This window comes from Varanus komodoensis, unplaced genomic scaffold (genome assembly GCF_004798865.1).
Source record: "Varanus komodoensis strain SLA01 unplaced genomic scaffold, ASM479886v1 scaffold11, whole genome shotgun sequence".
NCBI lineage: Eukaryota > Metazoa > Chordata > Lepidosauria > Squamata > Varanidae > Varanus > Varanus komodoensis.
In genome coordinates this window covers 26386444-26406398 of record NW_025335317.1, presented here as the reverse complement: position 1 = coordinate 26406398, position 19955 = coordinate 26386444, and the positions used below count along the sequence as shown (strand labels likewise).

The 19955-nt window shown below is 38.4% G+C and overlaps 1 protein-coding gene across 1 annotated transcript in view; it reads right to left on the bottom strand.

Annotated features, from left to right (window-relative positions):
• The window catches only part of MYOF (myoferlin), a 96940-nt gene that overhangs the window by 44404 nt on the left and 32581 nt on the right, over window positions 1-19955 (bottom strand). The window contains exons 13-29 of the mRNA XM_044420653.1: window positions 19158-19261; window positions 17824-17892; window positions 17691-17734; window positions 16875-16957; window positions 15191-15229; window positions 13755-13879; window positions 11723-11839; window positions 10573-10750; window positions 8968-9092; window positions 7219-7325; window positions 6754-6946; window positions 6274-6429; window positions 4786-4917; window positions 2663-2826; window positions 1242-1356; window positions 534-639; window positions 172-311 (exon numbers count right to left, since the gene is read on the bottom strand). Coding sequence (XP_044276588.1) covers window positions 172-311; window positions 534-639; window positions 1242-1356; window positions 2663-2826; window positions 4786-4917; window positions 6274-6429; window positions 6754-6946; window positions 7219-7325; window positions 8968-9092; window positions 10573-10750; window positions 11723-11839; window positions 13755-13879; window positions 15191-15229; window positions 16875-16957; window positions 17691-17734; window positions 17824-17892; window positions 19158-19261 — 1997 coding nt within the window. The remainder of the gene's footprint in view (window positions 1-171; window positions 312-533; window positions 640-1241; window positions 1357-2662; window positions 2827-4785; window positions 4918-6273; window positions 6430-6753; window positions 6947-7218; window positions 7326-8967; window positions 9093-10572; window positions 10751-11722; window positions 11840-13754; window positions 13880-15190; window positions 15230-16874; window positions 16958-17690; window positions 17735-17823; window positions 17893-19157; window positions 19262-19955) is intronic.

Here is a 19955-nt window from a genome sequence, read left to right as displayed (position 1 = left end):
AAGTCAATTGCAAAAGCATGATCTACTGCAGCTAAACTGTAAGTTTAATTGAAAAAAAAAATACAATTTATGTATTTCCAGGTCTCTTGTTTATTTTTCATCCTTCTTTCACAACCCGTCTACACAATATGTTTATTGTGTTTGGCTGCAATATGTGTTTAATTGTCTTACCCTTGATGTAGTTGTTTGGTTTGGATCTTTTCTGCGTTTTCTAACCAGCCTTCTTCTTCTGTGGGTATGATACATTTTCTCCGCTGCAACCCAGGTCTTTGGTTTATTGTCTGGGGGAATGGTAATTCCATATTCCCAACCTAAAAAAAGTCAAAACATGTAAAAGTAGTTATCATAACTGGATCCAATAATCAGTTCACATAGGTGTGTGAGGTCCAAATGGCATCTAGTTTGTATACAGCATTACAACTCCACCCCAAACATTTTATTTCAAATTTTTTCCCTGTCTCTAGTCCAATCACTCTGAGACTGTCAATATTAGCATATCACATACAAAGCATCCTGTACATTTTAATCTTTACCTTTTTCATCCACTGCTCGATTGATATCATACACCCAAGCATCATCATCCCACATCCAACCTGGAGGACAGGTTATTTCACTTGGTGGTGGTGCTTTTTCTCCATTCTTTCCAGAAAAGGGAACACACACCAAACTTAGAAAGATGAAAGACTTGCACAAGCAACAAAACTATAAATCTATGCAATAGCATTTCTTTAAATACCAAAAGTTTTATTTTCTGATGCAAAGTAGGACACCTTGCAAAAGAAAGAAGCTCAATGGAATTTAGCTGTAGGTAAATGGCAATAGGGTTGAATGTGTTTTTTGGCACATCGGTTACTACTCTGGGATTAGAAACATTGGGACAGGACGTAAGACACAAACCAGCTTTTACGGGTGAATGTAGCCTCTGAATGTTGAACTCATTCCCAGCATTTGGTTTTAATTTAGTGATATGCAGAATGCATTAAAATGTTTTTTTTAAATCCTGTTGCAGCTCCTCATGCCATTATGCATCATTTTAGGGGCCCTCTTGAGCCTTATGAATGGCTTTCTGGGGAGCACAGGGGGTTGCAGCATGCAGAAGGAGCAGGAAATCCCTATTGCACGAATGGTGTTCTCCCTTGTTTCTGAACCCAGCCCACTGGGTGAGTGTATAAGTGATGCTGCTATTCTTAAGGATAAACTGCAAAGCTCAAAAGACAGATTCATCATAAACAAGTCCTTACTAGGTCTGTGTAACTCTCTTCAGCTGCTTTCCATTCTCCTCCAGGATAGCGGCTCTCATTTTGATATACCTCATCAGTAAATTCAGAATGACCAGCATCTGCTTCTGTCAGCAAGCTATGAAACCAGAAAGAGACGTTTTGTTAGGCATGGAAAAGCAATGAACCGATGCACTGACAGCTTGTATCTCCAGTATCATGCCACAATATTAACCTTTTACTGACCAGAAATAGAAATTCCTTCATAAAATATAAAAGGCCATAGCAAGAAAACTTGGAACAGAAGAATAAAAGTTTTAGGCCAAGAGTTGGCAATTTTGGGCTCTGAAGGCCATTCTTCCCCTCCTGCAATGGTGGCAAAAAACTGGTGGTACTGTAATAGAGGCTGCAAAGCCTCTGCAAAAATGTTTTTTGTTTTGTTTCGCTTTGCTTTGCTTTTGCCACTACCACTTAATTTCAGCAGTGTGAGGGCCAAACTAGAGGACAGGGTGGGAACATGTAGCCCATGGAGCATCTACTGCTTTGTGTCACTCAATCACTCATTTATTTAAGAATTCAAAGCAATTTACATCATTTACCTCCTCCTGCTTACAATTTTATTCCCACAACAACAACCCTGTAAGGTAGGTTGTGCTGAAAGTCTGAGACTGACCCAAAGTCACCCAGTTGGCTCCATAGCTAAGTGGGGACTTGAACCCAGATTGCTTGAGTCCCAGTCTCATGCTCTCAACCTGTGCTGTTTGGAACATGTATGAGCTTGCTTATCTCAGCCACTGGGATTTAAAAACATCTTGAAACCTTGGTTACTTAGGAATTCTGCTTAGGTTTAGTAGCAGTTAACACAGTTTACACTGCTACTAATGTAATCCTTAAGGCAAAGTAGTTAGGGAAGGAAAGGGACTTTATTTCCAAGGGAGATGGAACAGGAAAGACAGCATGTACTCCTTTGGCTCACTTTTGATATCTTGATCACGGTTAGGACTATGCTTGCAATTGGTGTGGTTTTTCAATTTTACTCTTTTACTCTCTTGCAGCTTGAAAGCCGTCGAAGAGGGATGGTTTAATTTGAAGTCCTACACTGAGCAGGGGGTTGACCTGATGGTCTTCTTGGCCCCTTCCAATTTTACAATTCTATGATCCATCGAACAGTGCTAGAAGGGAAGGTTAAGAGAAGGAGCTAGATTGGATGCCATCACAGATTACCTGAGCAATGTGGTGGCCACAAGGAACCCGACCTGTATAGAAGACACTATCACTGACTGGAAGAGTCATGCCCATGGGGCTCAGGTGACCAGTGCTGCTGGCATTGAGAAGTTTTGCTTTTTATTTTTCTGGCATCTGTTTTTAAATTTCCCCAGTAAGAAATTACATAAGTCCTTCCTCCCTTTGTCATATGTTACGAAGAATCTAAACAAATGTCTGACCTCCTTTCAGGATCAACGAACCACTCGCCTTCCCACTCCCATCCTTTGGGAGGCAAAAAGTACTCTCTTTTCAGTTTTATTTTTCCTGTGACATCAGAAAACTTGTGGCGGCCAACAAGTCCTGAAGTTCCCCACTTTCCAAACATAAGTGCCTGATTTTCATACTGTTTAAAAAAAAACAGGGTGGGGGAGAGTAAGAATTAATTAAGCAGCAATTGGACAGTTATCTGATCAGGATGGTGTAAGTGGCATCCTGCACTAGCAGGGGGTTGGATTCAATAGCCTTCCTGGCCCCTTCAGATCTGGCTGTTCTGTGAATCTGTGTAATCCCTTTTCAAGACAGAAGGAAGGTCGTATATGTTCAGTATCTCATTGACAAAGTCAGGTTGCTTACCTGTAACTGACGTTCTTCAATTAGTTATCTGTGCATTCACACATATGAGCTTGGCACCTGCATGGGGCCTGTTGTCAGAAAGATTTTCCTAGCTGAGTGTTTTGGTGGGAGCCCAAACTCTAGTATATAAAGGTCCCCCCCCCCCACGCCATTTTCCCAGTTCTTGTAAGACTGATGTTTTGGCCTCTGAACTGGGGAGAAATGGCCGTTAGTGGCCTGACCCTTACCTGTTTGGTGTGGATGGAAAACTCAGGTTTGTTTGTTTTTTTAAGGATAGCATTATGGTTGCCAACAGTGAAGTGGGGTTGGTGGGTGGGTTGTATGAAGCTGTCGCATTTATGGAACTTTGACCAAAAATAATGTATTTTCAATTTATACCAAACTTCCATTGTAAGCTTTCACATTTTTATTTCTCTTTTTAAAATTGAGTTAAATCAGAAAAAGTGGTATTTTAAAGCTGAGGTAAGTGAGGAAAGTGCTAGGACAAAGTACCTGAGGATCCCAGAACAATGGCTGAAAAAGAACTGGGAAAAGGGTGGGAGCCCTACCTTTATATACTACAGGGGGGAAGGGGTGGGGCTCTCACCAAAATGCTCAGCTAGGAAAATCTTCCCAAGAACAGGCCCCATGCAGGCTCAAGAGCCCATATGTGTGATGCACAGAGCCAATAAAGAAGAACTGAATTCAAAGTTAGACCTCAAGTCCAAATCAGTCAATACTATCCTACCAGGGCTGGCACTAACTCTTCAGGGTCTCATCCACTTTCCCACCTCCTGCCACCTAGTTGTTTTTAACTGGGAATGCTGGAGATTTGAACCTAGGGCTTTCTTGATGTAAAGTATGTACATTATGCTATGACTCCTCCCCACTAGTCAGGGCCTTTTCTCCTATTGCCTTACACAAGAGGCAACTCACAGCAGCTAAAAGGACCATGAGTGACATTCCACATTTCAGATATAAAGCCCGATGGGCTGTGAGCAACATCATAATGACACCCATTATGCACAATAATGACATATTCATTCTACGCACAGGGATGGGGCACTATGGGGCCTCAGAAGTAAACCTAATGCTGATTCCAGGGGTGGGCAGGGAACCTAAGTTTCTTGAAACCGTGCCAATTGTGTGAGAAGACTCATGCTAAACCTGCTGCCTTACAAATAAGGCCCATCCATTTGCATAATGGCTTCAATGATATCAAATTATTTGCAGGGACTAAGAGAGGGCTTTATTTGAGCCAGGATCTTAAGAACTGTGAAACATAAGGCACATTGAGCATGAGCAGGCAAAACCCTCACTCTTAATTGAGTAGCAACAACAAACTCTGCATCTCTTTGTTTGGATATCAAGCACTAGGATGATATCAGAGCTGTCCCTACCATTAGGCAAAGCGAGACAATTGCCTCAGATAGCGAATTTTGGGATGTAGAAGCAGCATCCCAGCTGTTCCTACAGATCTCCCCACCTCTTGAAATGAATGGATTCTGCACAGGCACCATTGATATGAGCGTGTTCTCACATAGATCCCATATATTTCAGTGGTGGTTGTATTAGAGAACTTCCTGCTGGACTATGTACCTTCATAACTAACTCCTGGAGAAATATGTAGAAGAAGCAAACACACAAACAAACAACCCAAATCCCTGGAGCCTTGACTCAGAGTTTGAACGTAATGCTAAGTAGAAAAGTTCATGCTCCAAGAAAATATATTCATCATTTGCACACATACCATTTCTGCAAAGACACTGAACGTTCCTTCAGCAAAGCTATTGAACTTCCTTTCAAAGGCACTCAAGCCAAGCCAAAAATTAACTCGCAACTGTGCAGGTATTTTGATGCCATTGTTTTTGTCCTGTGGGTACTGAAACATATATTTTAAAAAGGAACAGTTAAACTTCCTGACATATAAGCGCTAAGAATACTAATAACCTTGTGCCATGGGAGTAGATTGCCATGTCTATGCCTGCCCAGAATTTTCCTAAGCTAAGACTTACTTCAAAATAGTAGCAAAATATAGGGAGTGCAGCAATACCCCAAAACAGCTTTTAAGTGGAACTTTGTCCTTGATTTTCCAACTTTCAGGAAACAAACACAGACAAATTGTTAATTCTTTTCCTGTTATTCCATTCCCAACCCTTGTCCAACAATACATTTGCCCTGCCCAGTTCTGAGAACTGGGAGATGCTAATCACTCTTAATATTTCCTTATCATAAGAATCTTGGATATCAGTTGTGGTATGCGATGTGTTTCCTCTACTACTAACAGCTGAGACATTTCGCTTTCTATCCCAAATTAAAATTGGAAGCACAAAGTTGAGTTTTAGTAAAGGCATGGAGAACCTCTGGTCCTTCAGACATTTTTGAACTCCAATTCCATCAGTTCCCCTCTGCAAGCACAGATGGGAGCTGTAGTCCAACTGATTCTCCAGCCCTACTTTAGATGGTGAAAGGAAATGACAATTCCTCAGAGGAACTGCTCCTCATGTTTCTGAGTGGGTCCACTTTTCAAGAATTCCTGCTGGCTACAAGATATCAACTGAAGAAGAACTGAAGGCCTGAAAGCAGATAGGAATACATGAATACAGTGTTGGCTAGAGAGCTGCAGTTCAGTAGCAAACATGCCAGCAGCCATGGTGTAGCATCAGAGAGGGACCGATCTTCCTGCCCTTATGTTTTCGTGCTGAGAGATGGTAAGCTGTGCCAATATACAGTGGCTGAGTACAGGTTATTCCAAATGGTGATAGCAACTTGCATGTATGATGTGACGAACACTTCCCCAATTCAATCTCTGTGTCCTTGCACAGTGCAGGCACTGGTGTCACCCCATTCCACCACTGCTACCCAGAAATAAAAGGTAAGGGCAGAAAACTCCTTTTCATCCATGTCACCAAACAGTAGCTTAGCAAACTGCCTCACCAGACACTGCTAATTAAATGAGCAATTCACAGTTGAAACAAAAATTGATTAGTAAAGGTAGGCCTGAGCAGTGAAGCATATTGATGACTGCTTTGGGCCTAGTGGAGCCTCTGCTGATTTAATGAATTCACCTCATCACATGGCACATGTCTTCGGAAGTGCTAGTTGGGGCAAATTAGACACCCACAATCAATGTAAAGTTGTGTATACACATATACATCTATTTAAAATGAATGCTTTTCAGGCCACAGCTAAAGTCCTATATTTTAAGCACAAATGCATATGATTAGAATTACACTACCTTTAAAAATATGGTCTGGGTCTTTCCACAATGTTTTCCAGATCCTCCATCACATGTAGTGGAATATAAAATCTCATGAGCTGGAATGCGTGCATAAGCAAGCCTCTTCTCCCCTCGTATCATCCAAACAATCACATCAGGCATGCTATTTTGAGGCTGTTCAATCAGGGAGAATAAAGAGTGGACAGAGATTGTCTAAAAATATCATTTCTTTCTACTAATATTCAATATTATGGGAAGACAATTCCACAAGTAGGCACCACCATCAAAAGGACTGTCCTTTCAGTCCTACAATAATACAAATACTGGAGCTACAAATTCTTGGAAGAATGCTCCAAAAGATTTCAGAGCACACAAATGCACCCACACGCACACACATGCAGCAAACACGCAACTGCCTTAGATCTACAATTCTCCAAAGCAGTTGGACTGTGTGCATGCCCATGCACACATGCTCAGGTAAAAGGAAAGACAACAAACCTCTTCAGACAGTAATGTTAATCTATCCAGCCATTCTTCAATTTCAGCCAGGGAGCCCTGCACATCCATGGCTTCATTCCTCAGTTTCACTGCTGCCTTCTGAATCTGGCCAATTGATTTGAGCCGCAGTTTGTGGATCTGTGTATCAAGGACTGTGACATTATGTTTGTTTTCTAGGGAAGGGAATTCCTTACTAAAAGAAAAAGAAAAACATCTGATTATTTCTTAGCAACAAACTTTTTATGAAAATTGCTATGGAAGCAGGACTCCATTTCCCAGTAATAACACACAAGCAGTGGAGTGTAAGGCATGTGGTTCCTCTAGTCAGCAAGGCAGTGGGGCTTCAGAGCCTTGTTCCTTCCCTGAGCAACTGGAACACTTGACAAGCAGAAGAAACTGCTGGTCTGGATTCTGTAAACTGATTTCTGGGGCACTTGCGGAGAGGAAACGTAAGAAGCAACTTACCTCAAGTCCTTCAAAAGTTCATCAATTAGCTTCAACCATATCTCAGCTAACTGGTTGTCCGATATCTTCTCCTGTATTCCTGATTTTAAGGCTGCTAAATTTGTTTTCTATGGATTTAAAGAGTGGGGTATACTGAGAACTAGTAAGTTGGATTCATTTTTCATTGTGATTTGCTTTTCTATGTCATGGAAAACTATTTGTAAAGCTGAACCACATACACATATAAGTTACCTCCAAATACAGCAAGCAGGTCCTTGGAGGGCATAGTTGCGGAACCACAGTTTCATGAACCAAATCTACCTTGCCTGGGATCCCAGAGGGCCCTTACTCTGAGCACCAATTATTTGGTGGCTTCCTGGTTATTGTGAAATATTGTAAGACTTCTTTCTATCTAAACATACATGGTGTTGCACCTTAAATAATCCCAGTTGTACAGACAGCCTGCTTTCTTCTATTTCTTGTCTGCACAAAGAAAAGAAATACAACTGGCCTGTGAGATTTTGCTGCCTGAGGCAGAACAAATTCTGTTCCACCCTAACTGAAAGGTTATTCAATCATGTTGTTTTGGCATCTGAGACAGAAAATCCCACAAGTACCTGTTCCTTTCCCTGGCAGTGCATTATATGCATATAATTAGTTTGAGAGCCAAGAACTCACTATTTTTCATGACACCATAAATCAGCTGCTTGAGGCACCTGACTTATTCTGTCAAATGGCAGGGCTGGCTCTGTACTCTCTCAATCTTTTTCATTCATATATCACAGCTTCTAGCTTTTGGACTGTTCACAAAGCTTGAAATGAAGGAATGTAAAAGAACAGCAGCACTTTTTCTTAAAAGCACATTGATCTTAAACTAAATGACATAAAACCCATTACAACACTGAGATACAAATAGGCAAAGTTTGGGTAAATGCACACAAATCACAAAATGCATTGCAAATTCTTGCTTTCTTTATTGTTTATAATGAGCATTTATATGTTGCACTTCAAAACATTTCCCAAGGTGGCTAAGAATTCAAAAAAATAATATAATCCATTACAAAATCCAGCATAAAATCATCAGCTGGAGTAAACTCTCTGGTTAAATGGCTTGGTAGCAAAAAGGCCTGTTCACTTGGCACTAGAAAGACACCAAAGCATCTGCTAGGGAAGTCACCTTAGGGATAACATTCAGTAAATGGAACACCAATACCAAGAATGCCTCTTCCTTTGTAACCACCTGCTGAACTGCAAACATTGGGAGTACCTGGAGAAGATCCTATGAAGATAATCTTAGTGAATAAACAGGAGAGAGATGATCCTTCAAGTATATGGATCTCAAACTGTGGGAATGTCTTTAAATGTCAAAACCAGCACTTTGAAATTGGCCTGGAAACAGACCAGGAGTAATTGGCACCAATTAGTGTCTTCTGGGGTGGGATCAAAATTAGGAGGGAAAGCAGCTGGATGGGAAGGTTAACCCCCCACCACTTCATCCTAAATCCCTTGCACCTATGCTAATGCTTTTAAAAAGATAGGATCAACTACATGCTATGCCTTTAATTTAACATTGGTTTAGCCTGAAGAGAGACCAGAGGTCTAGTTTCACACCAGCCTTTGTGATGACATTGTTATATTTAAGGAGACAAACTTTCCTATTCTTACAAAATGGGTATTAGTTCATGGATAATGCATGCATACTCCTTTCAGATAGTCACAACATTTGTGTAAATTAATTACATATAACAAAAATACTTGCGAATGACTTACTAATTTTTCTGTGATGCCAAGAATAAGATTCAAAGGGTCTAGTCTATGATGGATATCTTCCCAATACGAAGTCAGTGTCACTACTGGCTTTGTGTTTGCCCACGGCAGGTAGTAATAGTAGTTTCCTGAGGTGAAACATTTATGTATGAAGAGTTATTTTGAAGCATGTGTCCTCTTATTAAGGGGCATATATACTATCTTGCATTTCAACAGTTATGCAACTTCCATCACATATGTCAAAGGCATTTTCCTTCCTGAGACAGAAAATCAAGGTGAATAATGGGGCAGGGCTTTAAAAAAAACAACAACCCCCCCCCCCATTAAATAACTTTGATGACATTTTTAGCTGCCATTAAAGTTTCTATCCTTTAGCACTATTTTAAAATATGCAGCAGCTTCCTCACTCCACTTGACAGTAGGTCTAGACCAGACTTCACCCAACGGGTGTTTTGGTGGGTACATTTGCACAGGACAGTGCTTACATGGCCTTTCTACACAAGGTTGTGAATCCACTGCATCTACTTTCTATTCCCCTGCAGTACTGAGATCTAAGCACCACACAGGGACTGCTTCTCTTCCTGCATTTCCACTATCTAACTTTTAGGTGATGTTGTGGTACATTGAAAATGCAAAAGCAGAAATTGCATATTCTTTTGCCATTACAGAGAACACCTCATTTCTCCTGCTGTAGAACAACTTGCAGAAAGTGCCATTTTCATACAAAAGCAAAACTGGAGGCTCAAAGGTGAGGAGGGAATGTTGCATCCACAACAAATGCCTTGCACAGAAAAGCTCTAAATCACAACAAGCCAGTGAGCTGCCAAAAGCTCCATTATAAATTGTGTGTTGGGAAAAAAGCATCATTTCCCTTAGTCTGTGCCTGCCACAAAGGAAGATAGTCAGATGCTATGCAACAAGTAAGCAGCAAGAGGGTATCTGTTGTGTTACAAATTGTCTAGAAAGACCCCAATAATTATCTCGCAGATAACAAAGAAAACAGCATCAACAGCATTCTTTACTTGATCAATAAGGGTTTAGGCAAGTAATTCTCCAAATCACATAACAACCATTATCATTGCTTTATCTAATCTCAAATCCTCCAACCTGGTACCCTCCACAACCTCCTAGACAGCACAGCTTGTGGGAATTGTATTCCATTTGGAGGGCAACAGGTTGGGGAAAGTTGATCTAACTTATTACCATGGGATGCTATACCATTTTGGATTTCAACAGCCTTCTTCACAGCCTGTGTCCAGGCTTCTGCTTCTGCTAAGCAAGCAGACTCTAAGAGCCTTGAAGGAACTTTAAAAATGAAACTTTTGTAATGATTTCATTTGTTGTGCGTTTCAAATGCACCAAAAGGGCCAAATTTAAATATATATCCATAGAACTGAGACATTTCTCCTCCCATTTAATTTTGTGGCTTTAAAAAGAGGAATAAAATATTAAGGCTTACAATGGAAGCTCTGCATATATTGAAAATACCCATATTATTTTTGGTCAAAGTTCCATAAATGTAACTAATCACAGCATTGTACAAGTAAAGTTCTTCCCCTCTCCCCCACCAAATATGTCTTGCTAGTTCTGTGCTATCGCTGTACTTACCATCAAACACAGCACGGCTGTACTGAGTAGTTGATGCCAATGGCTTACAGGTGGTATCAAATTTATTGCCATAATTCCCAATGCTAACTTCAAACTGGATGGCCTCACCAATATCTTGCAGCATGGTGGCAGAATGAAACACTGCACTGAGGCTGTATTTTCTTCTGCGCTGATATTTCTGCAGGTTCCAACAGATATGATGATACAATTAATAGTATGAGCCATCACCTTTTAAGAGAAACATATGCCTCTCTATATCCCAGTCAAGAAACCATGGGGAGCTTTATTAAAAAAAACAAACACTTTGAAAGACCCTGGGGCTGTCAAAATTCTGGTTCCTTTTAAAAGAGGGTGGCACTTTTCCGTGTCCTGATGCCAAAAGGTTCAGGAAGAAGCAGAAAAGCGAGTCAAGTTCAGAAAGAAAAAAAAGTTAGTATCTTCTTGCAAAGGAAGTATTAATCCTACCGGTTCCTTTTCATGAGTACAGATCACTTGCATACCTTTGGACAGATGTGAGACTAAGCCAAAGGGTGAATGTCAATGTCCAGGATTGGCACCTGTAGCACTTTGTCAGCAGGTACCTCCCTGGATATTGTCCAAACAATGTCAACTATTTTCAGACATCTATGAATGCACAAGCACACACTTGAAACAGAATGAAAAAAATAAAATAAAACACATAATGTACACAACTACCAGTACTGATTACAGGATAAAAAAAGAATTACAACATGCTTGCCCTGCTTGGGCACTTTTAAGGGGCATTTAGTGGCTGTCAAAACTGTGAGTGTGAAATCCAGCTGTCAAACTGGAAACTGCACTCTCCATGGGGAAAAAACAAAAATAAAAAGGTGAGGAGAAAAAACCAGTAAGCCAAAAATGGTTCACAATGTTGGTAGGGTAGGCAGCAAGCCAGGGAACCAATGGCTTGAAAAACCACATCATGGAGTATAAAGAGACAGAGGGTTTCAGTTTAGCGGCCTTCAAATGGGGGAGGGGGGATCCATGAGAGGTGGGCAGCCCTAGGAATCTGAAGTTGTGCTGTTCAGTGGGAATGTTATCCAATTGCCAGACATGGGTCTTCCTCTTCTTCCCAAAGACAACTACTTTTATTTATGTAGAAACAAAAAAGAAATAAAATAGTACTTACTTCTACAACTAGTAGATCATCACTGGGTATCATTTCAATTTTTTTATTGAGGGGTTTACTATCCAGTAGCGTAGATAGTTCAACTAGGATTCTGCCTCTATAAGCTACTCCTTCTCCCTGTAACACAAACAGGATACATTAATCTGCCAAGTTAGCATAATATTTTACATTAGGAACACCACCTGGAAAATGAAATTATTCTTCCTTTTATTACTGATACTACACATGAGGAAACATTTCAGGGAATAATTTCAGTGTCACTATTGAAACATATAAAGCATCCTTCAGCATGTATCATCAGGTACAGGACTGCAGCTTTTAATCAAACTGATCCTGTGCATGTTTTTAACAGGTTGGAATCTCACCAGCCAAGTGTTTGACAGGGAGGAAGGAAGGTAAATTAATCCCCTTGTTGTGCCTCCTAAATAGCTAATTCCAGCTATTCCATGTCCCCTTTATGGGGACATGCACACACAGTACAGGCTACTGAATCAATCTATGGAAGTAGGCAAGTGGCAGCCATCTCTTACATGAAGCCTACTTTTGCATACTTATACAGTCCAGTCTATCTTGGAAATGTGTGTTCTATATATTGTACAGAGGTACAGTTACTGTTGGCACAAGAGAAATCACCATATTTAATTTTTAACACTGAATCAACATTGAAGTAATTTCTTGAATTATATTAGAAGTTTGGAATACCATATATTAGAACACCATGCCTCAACATTTGATATTACCATACCTGAAATAAATGTTCAGTCAAAGCATTTAAAAAGTTGCATGTTCAGGAGGACAGGGTGCTAAGGATTCCCCTAGCTCTAGCCCTTTCCATCAACCACCAAGGATTCACGGTTTTGTAGTTTTTATGCAATGTTTTCCCCATTCGAAAATGTCAACATCTCTCCTAATTTAGCTTAGTTTAGAATTTTTATCCCCTCACCCTTCACTTGAGTGGTCACACATATCACTGGACTGCACCTGTCAAGAATGGATCTGGAATGGTAGTTGGCCCTCACACTGAAAGAGATGTTTTTTGCACTATAATTCTCCTGCCATTATTATGCATTGCACATTAGTGTTTTGTTGTGGATTGGACATTAGCCCCATGGGAAAAAGGGAGACATGTAATTAAGACTGGTAGGAGTTCTGCCTATTCAACATATTAATTTGTAGGTGAAAGCGCAGCTGCTATTGTTGGTGTTGTTGTTGTTAAATTTCTATACCCTCAGTTAGCCATTAAAGGATCTCAGGGTGGTTTACAAAATACATTAATGCAAAATACAGGATATAATAAAATACAATATAAAACAAAGTACAATAACTGCTACATGAGGAAATAAACACCGCAATTTACAGAATTTATAAAATTTCTAAGCAACAACAGTAATACAAAGAATTAAAAGAGGGAAAATGTCAGAATGTAAACACAATGTAATCTGTCTGAAATCTTTGAAAAGCATAATATGACTAATTATACCCCTACAGTGAACCTGTGTAACAGAACTATTTTTTAAAACAAGTTCTAATATTAGATTTTGCTTAATAAACAAATTTGCAATGTGTACTTTTCACTGAGTTATGTTTTCTTCATACCACCTATGATCTCAGAATGTCTATTGGCCAAAAGTAACATCAATTCTTCAAATTTAGGATGTGAGAAAATTAATTCTATAATATTACTGCCTCCCTAGGTTTTTCATTTTCATTAAATTTGATGCAAAAATCAGTGAACACACATGATGCTCAGAATAAATTAAAACAATAAAAACTGAAATAAAATACTTTCTGTATAAACAGAACAACTTTCTGGGAGGGAAAAACATGAGATCTTTTTAAAAGATGATGTTACATATAATACTAATAAACCACATCTGCTGAAAGAGAACTCCAGAGTAGATTCTGAGGGTGCATGAAGGGCCTACAGAGAACACATGACCACTCCTCTGGCATTCCACTGATGGAAGCAGTTGCGTCATTGAAAACTTTATTGATTTTCACCATTGTGATACATCCAGAAAGATAAACTAACCTTCCCATAATTTAACTCATCATATGGATCTGGGAATCCAGTATATTCTCTTGGACTTCCATAAAGGTTCAGGTAACAAGGCCCAAATGTTGGTAAGAAACCCACTTCCATTTCTCCGGTATTTACTAGTAGATAAATATCATGATTAGAATATACCATAGCTATTAGGAACTCTGTGATGTGAACATGAATTCTAATTGCAACAAACTACAATGTTAAATATTAGTTGTTAGTAAAATAAGAACATGTTAGTCTGCGGATATAAAGAGAGTTTAAATGTGGTGTAAATGACCATTTCTGTCTACATATTCTCCCGATCCTTCAACTCTCCCAGTGCTATGAGTACACTGGAAACAGGAACTTTCATCCATTAGGGCAAAGCTGGCCCACTGAAGAAAGAGCAGTGGGCAGCCAGGAGCTGAACCAGTGCCCATTACTGTGTTCTAGAACAGTTGCCAAGATATAATATTGCAATTAAATATTCAAACAATGCCCTAGCATCCTAAAGTCACAGCTCAAAATGCTCCCAAAGTGCAGAAATTTATACATTATCAAGGAAAGCATGGAGGCAGAAGTTTGAATCACTCCTATCTGTATCCCCCACATTTTTTACGATGGGGGGAAATTTCACCCCTTTGCAAGTAAATGCACTGAAAATGAGGAAACTAGGATTTTTATTTATTTATAAATGCCATTTTTCACACACACACAATAGCTGCTGATAGATTATGCTTGAATAAAAAAATTTTAAAAGTAAATTTGACAGTATAATTGCTTTTTACCTCATGGAGCAGCATGGCTTTTTTAGGTATAATGCACAATTGAGCAAAGAAATGTAAAAGTATTTTGGCTAAGCAGTTCCTGATTTTCTTGGTAAGTTGTGCATGGGGATCTGTGTTATGAAGATTTAACTGCTGGGTGAGGAAACAAAGCAATTGTAAGGGCCAACTGGAGACCTTTCAGAGACATTTCCTTCATATTGCACAAATTTATATGAAGCATGATTTAGTGTGTTTATTTGAAAAAACAGACACAGAACCTGATGCAAAGACCAATCTGTCAAAGGTACATTGTGTCAGTTTTCATAGATAAAACTTGTTTATGAACTCTCATTAAATCTAGAGAGCCAGTTAGGGTTTACACCACCAAGCATTGTTTCCACTGTCCCTGAAAGTATATCTTAAGTATTGTGAGTTATGTAATAAATTAAACAAATACATGCAAAACTTTGAAATAAATCCATGCAAAAGCCGAATGCAATTTCTTGCAATCATGTTTCAGTACACAAGTAGGACAAAATTATGACCACAAATATCAATTTAATAATCGTAGCTGTTCACATTTATGTGTATAGTTTAAGTATTTTCATTCATAGGAAATATTAGTTTGGATAAAGGACAGAGAATCATATTATATTCCAAGTTGCGATTATGAACCTTCATATGATGAAGCCCCAGCTCCCGAAGATGAAAGCTCTATGTATTATAAAAAGACAACAGGTTATTCTACATGTAAGAGAATACATATGGTAACCATATAAAACATTCTAATCAATCTGAATCTTAAATTGAGATTGGATTTTACTCAGAAAGTAAGATGGAAGTGCTTAGATTGGCCGTACCAACACTCTGTCAGCACATCACATGGCAGGACATTACACAGGCCTTACAGGGAGGTTATTAAGAGCATTACCACATGAAGAAGGAGAACGCAATCAAGGGTGCTGACTGAACACAGTCTTCAGCACAGTAGACCCCTAGACTAAATATGTTTTAGAAGAAAATTTAGCACTCCATATGGATAATTTGCTTTTTCATGCAAGGAATCTAAAAAGAAAAATCTCACAAGAGACCATGATGTGAATACATGGAATGCCTGGGTTTTTTTGGGGGTGGTGGGGGGTGGCTTTTTGCCTTGCCTTGCCTTTTTTTTCTTTCTCTTTTTTTTTGGCAACACCAGCATTCTGTGTTATCATTCTGCAAAATATAGCACTTTTCTACATGAGCTTGTTAACCTTCTGTATCATGATTTTGTTGCAACACTGATATCTGCTTATATGAACTCCTTTTTCTTCTCTACTTTTCCACTATTTAACCAAACATGCTGCTTAAAAACAGAAGCAAAACAGGAGGGTCATCCATCTACAGGATCTGTGAACACCTGACAAGTGCATAATAAGTGCCTAATGTAGAAAAGCTCATAAGTAATTGGTCTAGCTGGGACACATCTAAGGAATAGAAACTATTCATTCCAAGCACAGAAAGGTCACTGCTTTTCATCATTATATGAACTATATCCATAATAGGAAGCTGATTGCACAGAATGGAGTCTGGGCAAATCAACCATCCAGACATACAGCACTTAAGAGATGCATGATTAATATGAAAATAAAAAAAAAATATCAAAATTTCACACAACCAGCTTCCAACACAATAGAAGAAATAAAGTGATTTGGTTGAAGACAGGTTGGAACAAGCAAAAGTCCTCATAGTTCAATATAAATGGGCACAATTGATAAGCCCTGAGAAGGAGCACATTGAAACAAACAGAATCTGCAAAAGAATAAAAGGCATCATTCTTAAGCAGCTCCCATGCAACTTTCACATGCAAACACATACCTTTGCAGCATACCAAGCCCTATTATTTTAAGGACATGACCCTTAAATCAAACAAGATAGAAATTATGGAAAAATCTAGGGTCAAGAACTAGTTGTACATGTACAAAATGTCCAATTCACTATACATTTTTAACTAGTGGAGCTTTTTTGTTTGTTTGCCTTTCAGTTTTCTATATTGATGCTTAATTTTTATTTAATTTTATGTCAGTGGAAAATCTGATTCTTGTGTACACTGCTCTAAAATCGTGTATTTTGCACTAAGAGTTATAGACTTTACATATGTTGTAGAAAGACGCTGCTAGTGTTCCCAAGCATCCACAGACTTGATCTGAGCCCAACTTGTTTCCTTGGGTCAAGAATGGGAAAGAAGTCCATTGAGTGCAGGGGAGCTAGATTCTGGCCTGATCTTTACATCACTACCCTATCCTTTTGCCCCTGGTTTCTTCCATTTTTCAGATTGAAGTTGTTTTAGAAGACATTATCTAGTGGGGAGCTAGTTTACCTTCAACTTCTCCACCAGAGGCAGCAATTCTGGAGAGGTTTAAATATGTGGTACCCACAACATCATTCCTTGTAAGACGATCCCTGGAAAAAATATGATTAAGTGTATCAGTATTCATTTTAGGGATTGCTGGTAAACATAATTTTTAACCATTTAATAAATTTGTAGTACTTAATATGTCATATTTTTTTCATGCAATATATTTGAATATAGTGAGTGTTGAATGTGTAAATGATCTATTTATTATTGCTACTGCTGCTGCTGCTTTATTTACTGAATTTCTAAAGAGCCCAGTACACACATATACACACAGCCACTGTGAAAGTTAGCAAGCTGTAAAAGATTATCCTATTGCTTCAATGTCCACATGTGGCTATTGCAGAATTTCAGTTCCACTCATGGCCATCTGATGGCACAATGCACCCTTCTCAAAAGGATGTTAAAAGAAAGTGCACACATCTTTACAACCTTTTAGAATAGATTGTTTTTCTCATTTTTCCCCATCTACCAGCACCTGACCAACCCTGCTAGGAGTAAACATAATGGTCATAATCAGCCACAAAAGAATTCTAATAATCACTATAATGATTCAGACTGAGTGAATGAATGAAAAGAACTTATGAGAATTTGTCATATTCTATAACAATAACCAAATTTTATTATTACAGATAATAACCACTCTGTAAAAAGTATGGAATTAACTCTGTGGTTGTTTGTGCAATACAAGAAATCAATATACACTGGCACTTCATGTTAAAACAGTACTTTCTGCTTTATATTTACACATTACTATATACATAATAAGGAAGAACTCACCAATCATACACCATTAGTCTTATTTTTTCACACATTGAAGGGAACTAGGAAAAAAGAGGACCAATTACTCATACTCTTATTTCTAAAGCAGAACATAATGTTGTTCCAGACTTTGGTGCAACAAACAACAGACCTTGATCTGAAGATTAACAAGCTGATTCCACTCTGGGTTTGCATTTTTTTCAATTATATTTGTGCACACCTTTAAAAAAAAGACAAAATGTTACAGATTTTTTTTTATCCAGACAACTAAGCCTAACTATAGCTGACTCAATAAAATAGGAGTTGCTCTGCACAGTAACTACTGTTATATTGAAAATCTTTACAAGGCGTAGGTGCAGGCTGTATATAATACTATACCAGGGGTGGCCAAACTGAGGCTCATGAGCAGCTCTTTGAGTTTATTTTGCGGGTCATCATTCACTGCCTACCCCTGTCACTCATGGGCATCCATTTGCAGCTCTCAAACATCTGATATGTGGTTCTTCTGTTAAGCAAGTCTGGCAACCCCCATACTATACATGCTCAGGATTATCTGCATGAGCCTTGAATTTATGCACTTTATCTTCCTCTTCTTTCCTTGCATGTGGATACAAGAGGATTGGAAGCATCTGCCTCCATTCTGAATCAATCATGGTTCACTGTTATTCTTGAAAAAGACTGTGGCTAGTGTTCTTTCTGTTTTATTTAATCCAGAACAATTAACCACGATTTGAAGTTGGGTTGTTTGAAAAAAACAGCAAACATTAACCACAGTTGTTCTGGATTTAGAGACAACAACAAACTACAGTTAGTTTAAAATGTAAGTAATTGCTTCTGATCTCCACATAGTTGTATCAGTGGAGGAGAAAGTGTATGAGTTTGAGGTCTGTGCATGTAATACATAGCTATAATTTAATGCTACAAATGGACACAACCATTTTCTGAACTTTAGAACATAATATAAACATGATGACCTTAAAGAAGCAGGAACATTTGCATGGCAACTTCAATAATTATTTGAAAATATGCAAAGAAAATATGCTGTGATTTTGCATGATATGCTAATTAAATTTCACATGTGAACACATACTTTCCTTTAATTGATTTTACATTATCTATAAAAGCAGTAAACCATAGAATTAAGAATAAAAAGTACAGTTCATTGAACATGTGCAGGTATGCCAGCATACCTGGAGAAAAATAATATAAAGCGTATCCATAAATAGCACATTGAGCTATTAGCCATCTATGGAATGGCTGCATAATTACAAAAGTGTGAATTCTGCAAAACTGAATATAAAACTAATATTAGTAAAATAGCTCAATTCATAAATTAAGTGCAATGTAATATTACATTAACCACAAGAATATAGAGCACAGATTCTTGTTATTTAGATCTTTGTGCAAATATTTGTTCAAAAGGAGCTCTCTGAAATTTCTAGCCAATATATTTTATTATGCAGTTTTGTTATTCATAAAGAATACCTTTTTCCCAGCGAAACAAACTTCAACAAATGGATCTACAAGATTTTTCTTGTCTGCTTCTGCTCCAAATATTTCTTTTACATGCTGTGCAAAAGCATCATCCACTGGATAGGCATCATAGAGAAGAAAAGAGAGACAAGCATTTTCCACAATTAAAATCTTGTAGCCATAAAGTATACATATTTCATGAACATACTATGAACACACCATGTTGCAGTTGAGTATCATATTATGGAACTTAAACAGTATAATAAAAGTGGAGCAAACATCAATCAAGCATCAAGTGTTTCTGTGAAGAGCCAGTCTACTCCATAAATCCTCTGGAGTTTTCCTTTCCTTTTTCTTAACATTTTTTGAACATTGAGATGACTCAATATTCATGGACCTTTTTTTTTTTGGGGGGGGGGAATCCATTGGCCAGCTGTGAGTGGATATTTGTACTCAATCACAGCTTCATTAATTTTATTAATTCTTCCACTGATGGTTTTGGGCAGTTTTCACTTTAGTCCCTGGCTACCAGTTTCTCAGAGTGCACCAGGCAATAAGATTATTCTGTCTAACCTTTTTATATCTATGTTTTTATTCGTTTTTCCTCCTTTTTCTATTACTTCATTCCATACTCCACCAAATTTTCACTTTCCACATGCTAGCCACTATATTCCAGTGTATGTTCTACTCAAGTTCTGTTTTTCTCATGCACCGAACATTCTACATTATTAAGTTCTTACTGTTTTGGGTGGTTCCCTCTTAGGGTTTTCTTTCCTACTTATGCAAACCTCAGTGTTAATCCAAGTCTTC